General features: G+C 45.0%; 1 protein-coding gene across 1 annotated transcript in view; it reads right to left on the bottom strand.

Moving 5' to 3' along the window:
- The window catches only part of LOC135089625 (msx2-interacting protein-like), a 28,463-nt gene extending 9,407 nt beyond the window's left edge, over positions 1-19,056 (bottom strand). Inside the window, exon 1 of the mRNA XM_063985455.1 lies at positions 18,750-19,056. Coding sequence (XP_063841525.1) covers positions 18,750-18,832 — 83 coding nt within the window. The 5' untranslated portion in view covers positions 18,833-19,056. The remainder of the gene's footprint in view (positions 1-18,749) is intronic.
- Positions 19,057-21,230: the final 2,174 nt, after the last annotated feature.

Below are 21,230 nucleotides of genomic sequence, written 5' to 3'. Positions count from 1 at the left end.
CAGTAATATAACCCCCCTTACCCCATCCCTCCCCCCAAAAAATATCAAGTCTCGGCTTTAAAACACCTTACTCAGCGGTGCAGGCAAATACATTAACCAACACGATGAGGCTGAAGGGAGAGAGAATAAATACGAGCAGAAAACTTACTATAAAAACTGGTTACAAGAAGGAACGAACACGAGTGACTGATGAACGGTACAGCAGCAGCGCATTACGTATTCCAGTCAGAAGTCCAGCCGTCATGGAGCATCAAAAGGAATAAAACGCAAAAGTAAGTACATAACATTCCTCAAGATGGCGCCCTTCCTAGATGCAGCAGATGTGGCTGCAAAACCCGCCACGTCAGGCATGGAAGCGAAGGGCAGGAATATACAATCTCTCCCTTCACCCTAACCTCCCCCCTGGGCCTTTCCTTCCTTCCTTGGCCGCCGCCGCTATCACCAGCCCGCCACAGCCGCGCCAAGAGAGGGCGGGGTGCTAGATAGTGCTATGTTGAGAGATGACGTCATGCTATTACCCTCTCCTCTTCCTCCTCCTCCTCCTCTCTCCCGCTCTGGTCCCCTTCCAATACCGTCCCCTACTCTCTCTCTCTCTCTCTCTCTCTCTCTCTCTCTCTCTCTCTCTCTCTCTCTCTCTCTCTCTCTCTCTCATGAACAGTTAGCAGTACGGCAATGAGACGAAGAGGAAAGAAACACATCATGGTTTCAAATCCGGAAGAAGATTTCGTTTGTTTATATTTACTTCCCGCCAAAAACCACGTAACCGGCACTGGAGAAAAATACATAAAAAAGGACGAAATGGCAACAACGAAGCAGGCAGGCAGGCAGGCAAGATGGAAGAGGGAGAGAGAAGAGAGAGGAAGGCCGCTCACCCTCACCCTTACAGCAGCAGCAACAGCAGCGGCAGCAGTCTAGCTAGCCTGCGGGGGCGGTTGCCACAAGACTTGCTGCGCTAACGTGTTCCCGCCAAGCTATGCCCCGCCTTAAAACCTGCCGTGACCTGCGGGAAGGGGGGTGGCGAGGGGGCTGTGTGTGTGTGTGTGTGTGTGTGTGTGTGTGTGTGTGTGTGTGACCTGCTCTAGCCCGGCAGCCTCCCTCTCCTTCCCCTCCTGTCTCACTCAGCTCTCTCTCTCTCTCTCTCTCTCTCTCTCTCTCTCTCTCTCTCTCTCTCTCTCTCTCTCTCTCTCTCATCCATCGTCCACGGTGTTCATAACTAAGGCAGACAGTTCGGACGGCAAAATGTTTTAAGTGGGGAGCTTGTGCATTCATCATCACACCGAGAGAGAGAGAGAGAGAGAGAGAGAGAGAGAGAGAGAGAGAGAGAGAGAGAGAGAGAGAGAGAGAGAGAGAGAGAGAGAGAGAGAGAGAGAGAGAGAGAGTGTGTGTGTGTGTGCGTCACCAGACCTGCCTGCCCGTCGGCCCACAATGCCTCCCTCCCTCTCTCCCTCTTCTCTTCTCTTCTCTCACTACATCCTGCCCACACACTCACCGCCCTTCTCCATGTACTCACTCCTTTATCTTATCTACACTACCTTCATAGTACACCTGGGGGCTTGGACATTTACTACTACTACTACTACTACTACTACTACTACTACTACTACTACTGGCCCAAATACATCCAAAGTCCCACACACATCATCTCGCCGCCATCAACAACAACAATAACAAATATTAACACACTCCATTAGCCAAGCGTCGTAACCTGAAGCTACTGAGAGAGAGAGAGAGAGAGAGAGAGAGAGAGAGAGAGAGAGAGAGAGAGAGAGAGAGAGAGAGAGAGAGAGAGAGAGAGAGAGAACAAAACAAACGAGAGAAATCGCCCGATCAACACCGTACAACACACACACACACACACACACACACACACACACACACACACACGGAGCGGCAGTAGTAGTAATAGTAGTAGTAATAGTAAGACAAGACTGGAGTACAGAGAAGCAGAGAAGGAGGAGGAGGGTAGGGGGATTCGAAGTGGGGGGAACAACTCAGCACTCAGTCGTGGCAAGCGCTTTCACCAGAGGAGCCAACCAGGGCACACGCTGAAAGTGCGGCTAGTTTGGAGGCCTTTGTTGGTGACTGGTCTGGCGGCGGCAGTGGTGGTGGTGCAGGGAGGAGGGCAGGGAGTGCTTGCCTGCTGGGGGGGTGAGGCGGGAGAACGACGGAGGGAGGAGGGAGACAGAACAGTAGGGCCGAGGTGAGGAGGGGGATGGAAGGGAGATGCAGGGGGTTAGTAAGAGTGTTGCGGATGGGGTTGTATTAGCAAGGCGGTGACAATGATTTGGTGTTGAGTGGGAGTTGAGACACCCTGCCAGAGGAGAGGAGAAGAGAGGTTTGGTGAGGTGAGGTGCGGAGAGAAGAGAGGTTTGGTGAGGTGAGGCGAGAAGATATTTGGTGAAGTGAAGCGAGGTGAAAAGAGGACAAGAGAGGAGTGAAGAAGAGAGGTGAGGTGTGGTGAAGTGAGGTGAGGTGAGAGGACAAGAGGGAAGAGGAGAGATTTGGTGAGGTGAGGAGGTGAGGTGAGAGAATGACAGGATGTAGTAGTAGTAGTAGTAGTAGTAGTAGTAGTAGTAGTAGTAGTAGTAGTAGTAGTAGTAGAAGTAGTAGTAGTAGTATCAGCAGCATTACTACTCTTACAAACTACAAGACACATAGAGAGAGAGAGAGAGAGAGAGAGAGAGAGAGAGAGAGAGAGAGAGAGAGAGAGAGAGAGAGAGAGAGAGAGAGAGAGAGAGAGAGAGAGAGAGAGAGAGAGAGAGAGTCAAAGCCATCATGTTTATCTTATCGCAAATTAGAAGCGTCTGTGACTGCCAAGGGGGAGGGAGTGGCTTGATAATCCAGGCAGTGGGAGATAAGGGAGAGAGGCGAGTGAGATGAGAGAGAGAGAGAGAGAGAGAGAGAGAGAGAGAGAGAGAGAGAGAGAGAGAGAGAGAGAGAGAGAGAGAGAGAGAGAGAGAGAGAGAGAGAGAGGGGGAAGGAAAGTCCTTTGTTGGGAGGCACTGGTAGCAAAAGGAGGGGGATGTGGCCGGGACTGCAGATATACAGTAGTAGTAGTAGTAGTAGTAGTAGTAGTAGTAGTAGTAGTAGTAGTAGTAGTAGTAGTAGTAGTAGTACAATAACAAAAACCAGTGTTCATGTACAAAACAAGCAGTACCAGATCAAACCACCCGTTACATCAGTGGTTATCCTATCAGCCTGCATCGCTCTATCTTTGTTATTGTCACACAAGGAGAAAACGATGGGGAGGTAATATTGAGCAAACTGATCACGTGAGAGTCCGCTGATAACAATTGAGGTTCCAGAGTCCACTTTGCAACGATGACACAAGGAAAAAGACACCCCACCCATCCACTTCCTTACACGTCTACAGTTACACACACACACACACACACACACACACACACACACACACACGAAAAAAAAAATCATTATTGGAGAAAATCACATCGGGACGTTACGTAACATGAACAAGAATGCTTGAAGGAGCAAGAATGAACTCTGCCCGGAGGAGGAGGAAGAGGATAAGATAAAACAGCAGCTACAGTCCATAGAGCAAGGAATGAAAAGTGAATGAGTAAAGAGAACAGAACGAGGGATAGATTATGACTCGGTGCGGGAGAGGCTGGCTGGATGGCTGACTGGGTGACTGGGTGGTGGTGGTGGTGGTGGTGGGTGTCCGGCATTACCAGTCAGCGAGGGGTGATGACGCACCACCATGTGACGCGGACATATCACCCACCCACCCACCTACCCCTTCCTCTCCGTCCACCACCCTCTCCTCTTCTTCCTCCTCCCATCCATCCACCACCACCGCCGCCGCCGCCACCACCCAGTTTACGACATCACCAAGGTTACTTAAGTCCAGGTACAACTCCCCTCCCCGTCCCAACACACGCATTGAAGTCCATAAGAGTTCTATATTGGTGTGTTGTTTGTTATTGGCAGACTAAGAAGTCATGAGGCTTTCTTCAGACTTAATAGAGAAGGAATGACTAAGTGACTGGCGACTGAGTGACTGGTTGGCTGCTGTACAGGGTGCAGGAAGACAGGAGGAGGAAGGTGGAGGTCTTAAGTCACTACAAAACAGTTGGATGGTCGCCACCCGTCGTGCACGTTGGTTGGCTCGTGCAACACACACACACACACACACACACACACACACACACACACTGTTCCTACCAGCTACTACCACCCAACCATCCAGTCAATCCAGCACCTTTTCCTGCCTCCTCTGTCTGCCTATCTGCCTGCCTGCCTGCCTGACCCACCCAGTACAACCTCCACCACTTGACAGGCTTCCTCCAGCCATCACTACCGCCTGCCTGCCTGCCTGCCTGCCTGCCTGCTCTTTGGCCTCTAACGGTAAAGGTTGACTATTAGATCTAATTATGTATGTTTTGTGTGGCTTCCTCCTCTATCTGTAACTTAAAGCGAAAAGCAAAAGTTACGTTACATTGTACTTGTAAATAGATAAATGACAAAAAGTTAATGTATCCACAGAATCTAGTCAGGCTTAAAACAAAAACTAATCCTCCAGCAGGAAGAAAGTGCTGGTTGTGTGGTGCTTCCCGCGGTTATGAACAGAGGAGAGACAGAAGGTCCTTGCTCCCTACCGCCTGCTCTACCTCCTCCCTACATAACGTGGACGGCTACAGGCGGCTCGGTTCGTCAGCCAACCAACACCGGCTGTCAGGCTGACTTGGTGCACCCGCCCCAGGAAGCCTGCAACGGTAGTGTCACCACCGACTCACTCCCCGATGATGAACGACTTGGTGTGTGTGTGTGTTGCAGCAAGAATAGTTTCCTCGCCTGGTGACAGAACACGGGAAGTACCGACAAGGCAATACAATGCACGGAGAGACACGCCATTCTGTGGAAAATAAGACATGGCGGTGAATAACAACGACTGGTGACGGTGGATGAACAGAGTGAGGCGAGCACCGCAATACCGCAATTCGGCTGTTTATGAAGCTACCTTTATGAATGTCTCGCTAAAGATAATCAAAACAACTGTTACTTGCCCACGTGACGCAACTGATCTACACACAGGCCAGCTAGCTACACCCGCCACTACCAAGCAACCAAACCAGACACTTTACATAATCAAGCCCACCAGACTGCAGTGAGCTTTCCTTCCTTGGATGGGGTAAGCAGCGGGCATACAGGACATAGGGTGCAAGAGTACTACTGCCAGGACCACCACTGCCACCACTGCAACCACCGCCCCCGCCACCAACACCAACACAGCGTCTCGTCTCTCCTCTATTTACTCCTCTCCGTGGGTCGTGTTTAACTAGCTACCACCACATGGCTCACCGCGGTAGGAAACAACCCCAGTCAGCCAGCCAGTCAGCCAACTAACCGGCCTGGCTGGCTCTGGTGGCTAAGACGACTCGCCACGCCTTCAGCTTCAGTCGCCTCTGTACCGCCAGCCATCTGTTCGTGCTGCACACCCAAGTACTGCTACATTAGGCACGTTAGCTTGTACTCATGAGCGTAACAAAAAGCAGGGAGTGATGAGGGAGAGGCGGTGTAGGTAAGGGTGGAGGCGAGGCGAGGCGAGGCAAGGCGAGGTTCCGCGGCCAAGTTTGGGTGTACTGAGCGACTAGGGAAGAGAGAACAACCTATACGACACACAGCAGAGAGCGTGCAGGAGGTTGCTCGATGGCGAAGTCCTCACACAAACTCAAGCTGTGTGTGCGCTGATGGAGAGTTAAGGTAGCCATGGTGAGGCAGGCTTGGGTGAGTGAGTGGTTGGTTGGTTGGTGGTATTTTTTACGTGGCAATGTTTGGCGTACACACACCCGGCCGCCCCCCTCTCCCTCCTCCTCCTCCCGTCACCCTCACCCCCCTCCCGCCCTCCCGCCGCCCCAGGCCAGCCGCGGGAAGACGCCACCACCTTTCTCTTTGCTTCTTACACTCTTCCTCTGTAGCTGCTCCACCATACACTTAGCAGAATTCTTACAAAGGGCGGCATTAATGTGTGTGTGCAATGGGACGCCCTACAGAGGAATGGAAGAAGGACTTGGCCAGGGTGGCGGGGAAAATAATACTCATCCCACGGCCCGGCAACCGACCCTCACATCGATACCGGTAGCCTCGCGCAGGGCCCCGCTCTAGCCTCGCACAGGGGTGTACTTTATACTCCACACCTTCCTATTTACGTTTTACTTCATTCTATCACAACCGCTTCTCTACGCGACTCCATACATATACCCAAATGCGTATTACGTCACAAACTTATGTGTATTTAAAGCTAATTCACCTGATTACCGTAGTTTCCATACAAATAGCGAATAACGTAATATAAACTGATAGACTTGCAAATTAGCACAACACTTGGACCAGTACTTATATATTGTACTGTAACACAAGCACAGGGCATCTATACAGGAGTGACGCAGCCTGTGAGGTAGTAGGAAAAATGCGATTTATCTTTTAACAAGCTCTAACACCAATGTGACTGCTCACGGCCCGACCTTGCAGTCCACACACACACACACATACACACACACCTTCTATACATGGAAGGTGAAAATAGCACATTACTAGGGTGTATAGCAGCGGCGTGGCACGTGTTCATTTCTATATTCACAGCCTTACTGCGTGCCACGGGTGCATTGCAAAGGATTGAGTGATGAAAGATGAAGAAACGAAGAAACGAATGAGGCAGAGTAATATTAAATCAAAAAGCCTCATTATCAACCAGGTTATCTGACTTGGGAGTTATTTGGTGTGTGTGTGTGTGTGTGTGTGTGTGTGTGTGTGTGTGTGTGTGTAAAGGACAGCACGAATACTGCACGTTTGCCCTTGTAGCGCGTACACACATACACACACACACACAGAGAGAGTGAGAGAGAGAGAGAGAGAGAGAGAGAAGAGAGAGAGAGAGAGAGAGAGAGAGATGAGAGAGAGAGAGAGAGAGAGAGAGAGAGAGAAGAGAGAGGAGAAGAGAGAGAGAGAGAGAGAGAGAGAGAGAGAAATAAAACATCAATTTAAGAGATTACGCAACTAGAATCTGCACTATACATCTCTACTAGTGTGTTATGGGATTCAGGCAAGTGTGTGTGTGTGTGTGAGTGTGTGTGTGTCGGGAGCTGCGGAGGTGAGGCGGTTCCACGTCATGGCGGGAAGCGAGGAGGGCGGCGGTGGTGGTGGTGGTGTGACCCGCCTGAGCCACCTCCCTCCCTCCTTCCTCACAGTACTTTCCACACACACACACACACAACGACGTAGCGTACTGATAACCTTCTAATACACATGGTAAACCCTTTATACTACTACTACAACAACAACAACAACTACTACTACTACTACTACTACTATTACTACTACTACTACTACTACTACTACTACTCAATCACACGCACCAAATCTGTATGTTATGAACGCATTTCCATAACTAGACTTGCCACGTTAGTACTCAGCACGCAATTCCCAGGTAGCAGTAGTGACGTAAGAGCAATATGCATAATTCCCACATTAACTAAGACTATTACTTTCACACAGAGCAGTAAATATGAAACTAGCGCAGGAATATAACAACTAAACGTTTTAACTTAACAAACTGCAAATAATATAACACATATATAATCAAGATTTCCATACCACAGTACAGAATATGCAAAACTGTAAAAGGAAGATATCATTATCTTACGTCTCCTTCAATGTCTCCTTCTAATCTTTACAAAAAATCGGTTATTCACAAGACAAGCAAGTTAACCATTATCTTTTAAATGATATCTCTCCACAGATCACAAAACACACACCTCATGATAAGTAAACAAATAGATAATTATAGATGCCACACACACACACACACACACACACACACACACACACACACACACACACACACACACACGTAAGTCAGTATATATTCATAAGACACATTAACAAACACCACAATGAAAAAAAAAATCAATATCCAGTGAAGGAAAAGATCAATAAACAACGCATCTCCTCATATAAACCAGAACACTTAAGAGAACACACAAAATACACGTACAGAACCCACCAAGCATCACTTCCTTCCACATAAACATAGAAAAGCTGACACACAAACATAGCCACAAGTAAACATCGCATCTTAATACTGGAGTATGTTCAAACCAACACAAACCATTCGGCATTACTTCCTTCCATACAAACATACAAATCTGACAGTATTAACCCCACAGGAACGCATGCAAAGAGGCACCAGCAGGAGAAACCAATAGCATGAAAGCTCCTGCAGTAGGAGGAGGAGGAGGTTGCTGATGCTGTTGTTGATGTTGTGGTGGTGGTGGTCACAGCTCACGGGACCCCCTCACCCCAGGCTACACGACCCCACCAGTGACAAGAACATCGCCAAATTGCAGGTACGGTGACAGTTATCGACACCAGGCTATTTCAGTTATGGACACCACAACCACCATTATACCACCACCACCACTACTAACTACTACTACCTCTCTCTCTCTCTCTCCTCTCTCTCTCTCCTCTCTTCTCTCTCTCTCTCTCTCTACTCTCTCTCTCAATCAGTCAATCAACCATGCAAACTTCATATGTTCCCAGAATACAACAGTAAGTCCTAACCTAAGTTTTGCAAGCATAAGTAACAAGCACATATGGTTTCCTGACCTTCACACGAGATGTCGCACAGTGCAATGCGTTGTCAGTTAGAAATACACCAAAGTAGTAAAAGTCAGATGCAAAATACCCGCAAATAATCTTGCAAACCACTATGACCTTTTTAACTTTTACGCCTCCTGTACATTCAAAACGCACAAACTAAACAGGAGATGAAACGGTAGACTGAAACACACACCGGAATCAAGAGAAACAAAGAAAAAAAAAAAAGAAAAAAAAAGACGATAACCCCACTGTTACCATCATAAAAAGAAGAGAAAAAAAAAAAAATAACCAGGCAATACAATTTAGCGCAAGTAGTGACTGTCGAAACAACATAAAACGAAAAAGCCAGGCTGAACTTAACTGAACTCGCCAAACAAAAACCAAAGCGAAACTGACGTGATAAAAAATAGAATCACAAAACAGCAGAGAATACTACGTGGAGACTGAGAACGGGGGGGGGAGGAGGAGGAGGAGGAGAGGAGGAGGAGGAGGAGGAGGAGGAGGAGGGAGGAGGAGAGAGAGAGAGAGAGAGAGAGAGAGAGCGAGAGATAGAGAGAGAGCGAGAGAGAGAGAGAGAGAGAGAGAGAGAGAGAGAGAGAGAGAGAGAGAGAGAGAGAGAGAGAGGTGGAGGAGGAGGGAGGGAGGGACGGATGGGGGGGGAGAGGAGGAGCGAGGGCAAAACATGGGGCCTCGTGATGGTGGTGGCTGCGGCGGACACCAAGTAACGGTACAGTGGAGAGTTGAACTGGTGGCGCCCCTCACCTGACCCAGCAGCCCTCCTCGCTCACCCTGCACGCCGTCTCCCGCCCTACGACTAGTATGCATGTGGTGTAAGATGCTCCTTCTCACTCCCTGTCTCCCTCCCTCCACACTCTGCCATGATGGTCTCTATTCAAGTACTACAACCCCTACGTTAGATTAGTAAAGTAGGTCTTGCTCCTTTATCTCATTGTTAATTGTTGTTGTTGTGGTGTGTGTGTGTGTGTGTAGTGTGTGGGCGCGCGCTTTCGCAATACACCAGCAAAGCGTTACCAGGACAACACTTGACACACGAGTAGGCTTCATTACCCAAAAGAAACGGGTGATATCAGACTGCGGGAGGACGTCTTGTCACCTTTGTCTCATGCTGTAGAGCTGGTCGCGTACTTTCATAATACACGAGGTAAGCGTTACTATAAATACGATGACAACAGTAGGTTAATCTCGACAACCAGGTCATATCAGGTTATGAGAGTAGGTCTGTCTTATCTCCTTCACATCGATCTCACAGGGGGAATGTGTACGCTCATGACAAGCCACAGAGCATCGGAGGATAAAAGACAGCCAGTACTTAATAAGTCAGCGAGGGGACAAAGGTAAAGAGGCGAGACCGATAGCCTGGCCACGTGCAGAGTAAGATGGACCCACCAGACAGAAGGAAGAAAGAAATAGCAAGGCAAGATTCATGGATGCATGCGAGGTGATGTGTCGCTGTGTGGACGGGATTAGCCACAATAAACATCACTGCTTTCGTAATTAATTATGAAGATACTGGTGATAATAAGAACCAGATACAGAAACTCCATTAACAACGTCACTGTACTTCAAACCAAAACAAACATTTTCCACTGGGCAGAACAATGAAGTCATAACACGATTCCATTATCAGCGCACTAATGATAACCACACTAATAGGAACGGGCCGGAAAAATATTAAGCAAACACAATAAGCACCAATGTTCCTTTCCAGTGCTATAACACAAATACAGTACACGTTCCATTTTCAACGTAATAATAACTAGAACTGCATACCTTTAGAAACAAAGCATATCTACACTATACAATAAACACAGCACAGCATTTCCTCCACGCGCTATCCTTTCTCAACATGGTACTAATGATAACAACAAACACCACCACCAGGACACGCTCTTAAAAACACAAGTACTAAGCCAACACCATTATTACACCCCTTCTCATATACGAGTGTTAATATCTCTCGACGCAAACACCACTGTGACACTATACAGATAATAAAATGCAAGATCTGAGTCATATATGAAAACTTTTTGTAGTGTGTTTAAGTGGTTTGTTTTCACTTCTGCTACCTGTTTAGTAAAGGCAAACACCTCAAGGTATTAAAAATGTTTTAAAATGTTTGTTCATTATTCCAGCAGGACGGACATGCAGACTGACACACACACACACACACACACACACACACACACACACACACACCACACACACACACACACACACACACACACGATGGAAACCCTTGAAAGACACAAATACAGCTCCAATTGTGGAAATACAGATTTGTGGGGAGACTACATGTGACAAAGACAAGAAGAGCATACAAAGCACGAGAAGGAAAACACTGAAAAAAAAAAACACGGAAAACAAATACAGGAGTATACACAGGTCATGCCCAGTATAACAAGGAAAACTGGAGGAAATACACACAAATAACAAAGGAATGAGAGGTGGACCAGGACAACACAACACAAAGCAACGCCACACACACACACACACACACACACTTTACCACTGAGGAAGAAGGCAGACACACACGACACTCGACATACACAATAAGAAACGAGAAAGGCTACAACTACCAGTAACAATAACAAAAACATTACCAATAGCACAATCAGGTCACTACATCAACAACGCAGAAACACACTAACACACGAACACAGCCTCACACCCCTTCAACATATAACCCTTCCCCTCCCCCCCCCCAAACCCGCCTGCCACACACACACACACACACACACACACACACACACAAAACCTGGCCACCTGATTTCACCACTACCCTATTTAGCCCAGGTAGGCGGGTAGGTGATCAGCCAGCCTTCCCCAGGTGTCATCAGCGTAAATGAACCAGAACATTAGGGCTTGCAACAAAGGGTGGGCTTAACTTTATGGGTGGAACGACAGAGGCCACGTGATGATAAATCTACTAGAGGTGGAATGAGGTGAGGTAAGTGTAAGGCAATTTCTCCCTTTATCTATTGTTACCCTAGCTTAATTGTTTCCGTGCTTCATCATAACAGTGCTGTCACATCTCTAAACAGAAGCATTTCAAAAGGGGTGCGTAAGTGTTTATACAAGGGAAAAATGACGAGGGAGAGATGGAAACGCCCACAGAGGAAAAAGTCATGTGGGGAAATACATCTAGGGAAATCTTGTCCAGGTGGTAATATCGAAGTAAACACCTTGCAGACCACCAGTGCCAACAGCAACACCACCACCACCACCACCACGCCACGGCCAGAGGAATGAGGAAGCTTTCATTTTGCATTATATATTACTACCCTTCCACAATGCATCGTTACTGCGTACATACACTCACCGGTCCTTGACTCACGCACTCTTGCATTTCCTCCTGCCTCTGGTCTGGTTCAGAAGGAATACAACACACAACTGTGGCAACACTGGAGGTGGATACAGTCATTTGGAAGTCTGCTATCTTTTCAGTCTTTCAGCACCAGGATAACCCATTTCTACAGCAACATCTGGAAGCTAAGACTGAAACACGGCCTCTCCTTAGGTCTGTGTACCACTATCAACTATAAACAGTAGCAGAGGGAGATAAACCTTTAAATATGTAGTCTTTTTTTCAGTATAAATTAAATATATACCTACAGCAGTATTAGAAGGTCAACATTAGAATATGGTCTATCTTTTGATGTGTAAACGAATGCTAACTATAAACAGCATTAGAGAGAGACACGTAGACCTTGAAATGTACTGTGTAAATTAAACAAACTACAGTAATATAACATTAACACATGGCCTTGCTTTGGTTCAGTGCATCAGTGCTAACCTTAAATACAGTAGCATCAGAGGGGCAGATTAACCTTGAAATATAGAGTCCTATGAGTTTAGTAAAAAAGAGACCCATAACTACAGCAGCATTAGATAGGAGTAATATAAACACAGCAGCATCAGAAGAAGGGATCAGAGCAAGCTTGACACACTGCATCTTGTCAGTTCAGCATTAAGTCGAAGTCGAGTACCCTACATAAATTTTCAGTTTCTTATTTCCAAGTCTTATGATCCGTTGAGAATCTATAATCATATCTTGTCTTAAGACTGTCACTAGATACGAAAACCAAAGATTGAAGTGGAAACAAATGCAGATTATAGTCAATTTCTAAGTGTCCAGAACTGAAAGAAAACGCAAAAAACAGTGGACACAAATGTATGTTATATTCAATTTCTAAGAGGATCCAGGACTGAAGGAAAACACAAAACAATGGAAACAAGTGGAGGTTATACCCAACCTCTGATCACCACCACACCAATGCAAGCCAAACCTGCAGGAGCCCCATCAGTCAGTCAGGCAGGGATACAGAAACCTTGGAAGCACGACACGACCCCCTTTCCATCACAATCCATGTAACATATTCACCATCACCGGTCAATGGACATCGCTTATTAATGATTCATCTGACCTGACGCAGACACCAAATAAGTCAACATGGAGTAATTGATAATAAAAAAAAAGATAATAATAAAAAAATTAAAAAAAAATAAGATAAAGAAAAATTAAGAAACTCGCACTCTTTCGAACATCAACTGTGAACTTTCGACTGACGATTTGACATTTAGAAGAGAGAAAAAAACAAATAAAACTCCGTAATGAAACTCATCGCGCTGAGGCCAATTTTTGTCAGCGCATACGAGTATAATGTGGCACTGTCACGTGGCGGTGGTTCTCCCTCAGCTTTCACTCCGGCCTAAGTAACAGCGTGTGTGGGTTGTGTGCTTTCACCCTTCTGGAGTGATGGTAAGCAGGCTCCACCCTTCCTTTCTCTCTCTCTCTCTCTCTCTCTCTCTCTCTCTCTCTCTCTCTCTCTCTCTCTTACATGCGTTTTCTAGTTCTTGATTCCACATCCACACAGTTTCTCTCTCTCTCTCTCTCTCTCTCTCTCTCTCTCTCTCTCTCTCTCTCTCTCTCTCTCTCTCTCTCTCTCTGTCTGTCTGTCATCCACACGTTTCCTAGCTCTCCCTTCCTAATCCACACGTTTCCTTGTTTTGCATCCTTCACCCACACAGGTCTTCTTACTTTTTACCTCCTTAATCTACAAAGTTTTCCATCACTTCTCCCATTCACTCGTTCATCCACGCATTCCAACATTGCACACGCCCAAACGTACATATACCTAGATAACAAACAACACTAGCATGACTAACTAACAAATTAACACAAACTAAGACGAGCGCTGCAGTCGAGCATAACCAACACACGAAGGTAAAAATAGCACAGGTGTTCGTGGAAGTGTAGATACACACACACACACACATACGTACACACGTTGGCCTGGCAGAATGGAAATGTCAGCTGCGGCAGGGACCACGACCCGATGACCGAACAGGTGATATGAGAAAAAGAATAGATGAAAAATATATAAAAAAAAAATTAAAAAAAAAAGGAAGGTAGGTAGCGAGAAGCTGGGTGGGTACATACATACACGTCTGCGTGGTGAAAGTATGAGGGAGGGAGTGAGGCAGGAGGAAGGGCGGGGAGGAGATGAAGGTGGAAGAGCAGTGCAGAGATAAGAGGGGAGTTGGGAGATGGTGGACAAAGATGGAGTGGTGAAGTGAAGAAGAAGGTGGGAGGTGGAAAAAAAAGATGAAAATAAGAAAGGAATGGAAATAAGGAAGGAAGGAAAGAGATGATGAAAGTCAAGACGAATGGTGTTAGAAGAATTGAATCTAAGTAGGAAAGAGGAAATGAGGAGATGGAGGTGGAAGAGGAACAGAAAGGAGAAAGAAGGATGGTGGGAGAGGAACAGCAATTAAAGAATGATGGAAAGAAAGCGATGAAGGTGAATGAGGAGAAGAAAGGAGGGAGGCAGGAGAGATGCAGGTGAAAGAGGAATAAAAATGATAAAGGCAGGCAAAAATGAAGGTGGAAGAGAAATACGAGTGAGGAAGGAAATAAAATGAAGGAACAGAAATGGAGAAACAGAAATGAGGGAGAAAAGAGATGGTGAAAGAGGAACATAAATGAGGAAGGAAGGAAGGAAGGAAGGAAGGAAGGAAGGAAGGAAGGAAGGAAGGAAGGAAGGAAGGAAGGAAGGAAGGAAGGAAGGAAGGAAGGAAGGAAGGAAGGAAGGAGGGAGGGAGGGAGGGAGGGAGGGAGGGAGGGAGGGAGGGAGGAGAGAGAGAGAGAGAGAGAGAGAGAGAGAGAGAGAGAGAGAGAGAGAGAGAGAGAGAGAGAGAGAGAGAGATGGTGAAAGAGTAACATAAATGAATAAGGAAAGAAAGAGATGAAAGAACAGAAAGGAGGAAGGAAACAGAGATAAAGCAGCGACAGGAACATAAACGAGACAGGAAAGAAAAAGACGGAAGAGGAGGAATAAATTGAATGAAACACGAGACCAAAAACAATATCATCGGATTCTTAAACTCAACTTACGGCACAATATCTTTTTTTCCCTTTTTTTTTCTTTACAGAGTTTGAGAAATGTTCTGCATCAATGTGACTCAACGTGACTGGAGCCATTCGCGTGTGTAAAGTGTCCCACAAACCCACCACCGTATAGTGCAGATCGCAGCTTCCGTTAAGGGTACACCACGCTACCTGATAACAATAAAACTCTGTGTCGCGGTGCAGGCTTGTTGGTAAATTTTCCTGGATCACGGGAATATCTACCACTACAGGTATACTTGCGTGAACTGGGCTGAGTTGGGTTGGGTTGGGTTGAGTTGGGTTGGGTTGGGTTGGGTTGGGCTGGACTGGACTGGACTGGGTTAGGGTTAGGTTGGGTTAGATTGGATTAGGTTAGGTTAGGTTAGGCTTGACTAAGGTATGGTTTGGTTATCTCCTGTTTGGCTAGGTCAAGTAAGCATGGTTACATTTGGCTGTCAGTTTTATTGTGCTTGATTAGGTCAGGTTATATTAGGCTATATAATATAACTTTAAGAAACATATCTAACCTAAACCAATCCACTTCAAGTAAGGCTTACTTCCATGTGATGCGTGTCACTGTATTTTGCCGCCGTGTTGGAATCAAAACAAGCTGAGACAAATGCTGTAAACTGAAGCCCCATCAGGCAAAGCACCACTGGGTTCATGACTCGACAAACAGTGACAGCTGTAACACTGAAATAAACCAGTACACAGCTAATCGTTCACCCACTCTGCACTTGTTTGTACATTCTGTATAACACAAAATGCACTTCTTAAATGCCACTGAATCTAAATATACACTTCCCGCGAGGCACTTCAATAAGTAATGTATGCTACGACTATTTTACCCTGCACAAATGCTAAGAACTTCATCCTTCATGAGAACAGCAAGACGTGAATATTATAACGCACAATGTAGACAAACACAAAAGTAACACAATTGTGAATAAAAATTTCCCTGAGCGCAAATTAATTAAAGAACATATTGGTCATTAGAGTTAGCAGTTTTCATAGCGTATAACAAGACCATAGAAAGGATAGTGAATGTAGCAGGCAAATCAACAAACAGACATGACAGTGAATTATCTCAAGAGGAAATGCAAGTACAAAATCTTGCTGAATTTTACATCAAGTACCTTATGTTGGCAATTATTATGGCGAGTGGCAAGTCAAGGCAAAACTACGGAAGCAAATCGGTCAAGCTAACAAATAAACGAATAACAGTAAAGTGAGGTTTGCCGGAAGGAAAAACAAGTGCAAATTTATTTACAGACTAGAGCAGAGATGAAAACAATCGTGCTGAGTTATAAATGACAAGGGAAAATCTCAAGGAATCAAAACAAACTAATAATGAAATAGTACTAAAATGAAGCGTGCGTCTAAGGTAAATGCAAGTATAAATCGATTTCTGAATCTTTAGAACGAAAACACATGGCAAGTCCCAAGGCGAGTTACAAAAATATTACGAGAAAACCAAAGGAAGAAACATGAACAAACCACTGAATAGTATTGTAATGACGGAAGTTTTTAGGGAAGAAATTAAAGAACAAATCCATTTCTGGACCTTCGAACGAGAAGTAAGGATGGCATTTCTTCTGGTGCAGTACATACGAGGGAGAAAATACAAGACATTAAACACAGACAAACCGAGATGGCATTACTTCTGGTGCAGTACATACGAGGGAGAAAATACAGGACATTAAACACAGACAAACCAATAACCAAATACAACACCAATGACGTAAGTTTGGTGCACTACATACGAGGGAGAAAATACAAGACATTAACATAGACAAACCAATAAACAAATACAACAGCAATCAAGTAAGTTTCTAGGGAAAAAAAGTATAAGTACAAATCTACTGCATTTTTTGACAGACAAACAGCTGGCAAATGTCGAAGCCGATACGCAGAAAGTACAAAACTTTCTCAGGAGAAAATGTAAGTATGAACCTCAAATCTACTTTAGGACGTGTACGAGCACCAAAGTTGGGAACTGGTAGTGAATAAGGAAAGAAAACAAACCACAAATATATTTAAACCACAGCAAATGAAGTGGGGCTCTCAGTAAATATCTGTTATTTCTCGACTTCAGGGGCATTTATGGCGGAAAAGCTAAGGAAGTACAGCAGACAAACTACCCAACAAACAAACGATAAGCAAGACAGTAAAGTTTTTTTTTTTTTTTCATGAGGAGATGTAACAACAAATCTGTTCCTGAACATTTAGTGCGACAAGCAGAAGACTTGGCAATACACGAGGTGGTTTACAAGACAACAGAAAATGTAAAGGAAATTAGACAAACGAACACACGAATTGCACTGCAGTTTAATTTTTTTTTTTTTTTTTTTTTTTTTTAAGAAGCGTCGATGGCAATTATGGGGATGGTTTGCAAGACAACATAAAATGTACAGGAAACAAGAACAAACTAAGACATCTATAGCATGGCACAAGTTTCTCAAGACATGCGAGTCCAAATTTACTTTATAACGATACGCAGAGTTGGCAGTACCCAAGTGTTTCGCAAGACACGAAACCTAAAGGAAACCAGGTAAACTGACAGACGAAGAGCACAGCAATGAAGTGTCTCAGGGAGGAAGAAATGCAAGTACAAATCTACTTTTTTTTTTTATGACGAGCGGCAGAGTTGGCAATTCTGGCGGGCGTGAGTGTGACAAGACAATAGAAAACCTGAGGAAGGATACACGAGCCACGGAGCAAGAACGGTGCTTGTGAAACGCAGCAGAGGAGGCAGCAGGAGGGTGCGTGGTCGCTGACAACGGTAGCCAAGGTGAACAACAACTTGCAACTCCGTCTTGGATTGCCAGCGAGGAACTGTTACATATTACACACGTTACAAGTCACTACTGCTGGGAACGACTGTAGCTTGCAACACTGTACGTAACAAAAAGCTCAATATAGCCCCTGCAATTAAGTCACGTGACAGAATTGCAAACAAATACGTAAAAACAGGATTACATAAAAATAGCATTGATACTAATATACATATAGATTTAGTCAAGTTTAAAAATACGAAAACAAAACAGTAAATTACTTACCAACACACACACACACACACACACACACACACACACACACACACACACACGTAAATCCTTGGAAATTGTACAGAACCCTGACGATGTCTAGAGGGAAGGCAGGAAAGCACATGACCAACTAACCAACCACCCACCACCTCCACAACCGGCAAGGTCACGAGGTCATCCAGAGGTTACATACTTACCGTGGCGGGTCATCACACTACCACGTCACCACTACACTCACCACTAACACCACTAACCCTGTACAGAGGTCCACAGATCTGACCATACTGCAGTGTGCCAGTTATTAGCATTTCCAAACACTGGTATACGTGACTGGAACCTGTGTACATGTGTAGGAGTGTGTGCGTGTGTATGTTTGCATGTGAGGTTGTTAAGGGTGACTGTTGGTTGTTTTAAGGTGATTTTATGTCGTAGAAAGCACACTGGAATGCTGGCTTTAATAACACCACACGAAGACTCGCCCAGGACATTTAAAGGGGTCTGCACCACAGCTTGCCACCACAGTGAACACCGCAGCAGCCACACACACACCACCACACCACAATGGCAACGGGTGTGCTAGCGTCACACACCATCACACCACCAAAGCCCCACCACACCACCACACTCAGCCCCCACCACCACCACCACCACCACCTTCACTGGATCACACGTACCGTTTGAAATGTTCCTTAATTCTGTCTGCGTTTATATTCTCGGGTAAATTTCCTACCCAGAGATGCCGAGTCTCTCTCACCATCTTGCTCCAACGTGCACATGGGGATGTATCGAGTTATCTCACTCCATATTGAAGCACTCATGTAAATCCTCTCACGAAGGAAAGCAACACCCTTATTTCACGACGTTCCAAGGTAGACTGATGACGAAGCCGCTCTCGCGACGTTAGAGTCGGCCGGGGCAGGCTCGCTCACTAGCTCCCAGCCCTGCCGCGCATCCCAGCCACCGTGTCCACCTTATGATACAGGGAACATGCCTTGCCTCACCTCCTACAAAAAGCACACACTCTCAGTTCCATATCCCTTCATTACATTGTTTATGAATAATACATCTTCATGTCATATTTGCCACGTTTGGGTCACTTCTGTGGATATCTAAAGACGCTGTACAGTGATGCTATTTCCATATGGTTATATACTGCCGCAACTGTTCTACTCAAACTATAAGGTGGTAATATAGTACATATTGTGTTCACGTGAACATTGAGATAACAGACAACTTGGTGAAATAATCTTACGTCATGGGACTATTTACCACTTTTCCAGGCTGTCCAGCATTGCGGATTTAACATATTTCATGTTGAATATTAGGTTGTATGTGAATTGCCTTATGGTGGCACATGGGTTCCCACAGACAAAAAAAAAAAAAAAAGACTAAGGAGGAAAGATAACTGAGAATGCGCCATCCATTGGTAATATTAGACATCTTTTATGATGTAGGGAAACCGTCCCCAAAACGAGTCTATCCTGGGTGTAACCACATAAAGTAGTGTACGACAATTCCGATATTTTGTATGTTGATTCTATCAAAATCCATATTTTTTTTCTTAGTCAGTTATGTATAATAATGCATTATTATAAATTATACAAAATAGGATAACTGTGACAAGTGCTAGAATAATGATTTGATCAGAAAATATTGAAGAAGTAAGTAAACTTTGTCAGTTGAGACACCCGGACTTCGTCAAGTCTAACACGTCTCCACCAGGGACTTTCTCCTCTCATTGTATTTTGTGTGGTGTAGGAGCAAGGTTTACCACCCTGATTCTCCACCACTTGTGCCGATTGTTGCCCTGTGTACCTGTGACAAAGGAAAATGCTGCAAGCTGGTGCCGTTAAACAATTCCAGCTATATAAAATCTTCCCATGGCTATAGTAACTCGCTGAATGGAAACTTAAATACCTCTTGTGTGGAATACATTAAATAGGTGACGGGAGAGAGGACGAGAGCCATTTTTTGCCTCTCCGTATCTTTCCTAAATATGAGTGTGAAGAGAAATTTAACGATATTCAACCGTGGAATGGAAACTCTTGTGTGTGTGTGTGTGTGTGTGTGTGTGTGTGTGTGTGTGTGTGAAGAGCTTCATCATACGTGAGTGGCTCAAGAGGGTGGTGGTGGGTCACAGGACGGTGGATTTGGCAGCAACGCCCTTACCCCCAGCTGCTGAGAGAGAGAGAGAGAGAGAGAGAGAGAGAGATAGAGAGAGAGAGAGCCGATATCGGTCATAACTCTTCTGCATAGTAACTTCTATTTGTTTATTTATTTATCTACGTGTTATTATTATTTTTTTTTTATTCATCCGTCTCTTTGTTTATTTAATAGGATGCTTATTTGTTTTGCAGCACATTTAAGGAGAAATGACATGGAGGTGTGGAATAAATATTTACAAAATGGTCTTGTGTATCTGATTGTCTGTGTCCCAGCCCCTCACACCGACGTTGCTTCCTGTGTGCCCTTCAACATTATCGAACAGCTGTCCCTTATGCAACGCAGATTAATTAATAAGTAACATAATTTGTAACACTACATTGATTTTTTTTTTTTTTTTTTTTTTTTTTTTTAGCACAGGTTCAGGAGCCGCTGCTACTCACTCTACTGCAGTCGTTGTGATAGCAGTACAAAATGACCTCATTTAACTGCTATAAGATTTGTCATGATATTTTCATAAGGCCTTCACCAGGCATGGGGATGAGTGCACGCCGCCGACACTCGAGAGTTCAGCGGAAGAGAGACGGTTCGTAGATTACGGTAGAATAAACGAAGACCACCATCACCACCTCCGTGAGGCAGAGATCGACCTGTGTGCGTAGATCTACACGACAGGAATGCCTGGGCCTGCTGAATGTTCGCGACGCAGGGTAGTGTTGATGTATGCTGACACACACTATATGTAACTTACCTCTGCACTATGCAATGCACGGCTATACTATTTATGCATTCTTTTCTTCATTCAATAATCCTTTTATTTTTTTAAGTATCTTCCTTCGGTTGAAATGAAATTCTACTACTACTACTACTACTACTGACGTTACTGTTGTTACTATTACATTTAACATCTTACATATCGTTAATGAACAACATTAAAAACGAATTTACTCCTGTCAAGTGAATTATGACAACCAGTAGTTCGAAACTTCTTG

Source organism: Scylla paramamosain, chromosome 33 (assembly GCF_035594125.1).
Source record: "Scylla paramamosain isolate STU-SP2022 chromosome 33, ASM3559412v1, whole genome shotgun sequence".
In the NCBI taxonomy this organism is placed as follows: domain Eukaryota; kingdom Metazoa; phylum Arthropoda; class Malacostraca; order Decapoda; family Portunidae; genus Scylla; species Scylla paramamosain.
Note: the sequence above shows the minus strand (reverse complement) of the source record. Positions and strands in the feature narration are given on the sequence as shown.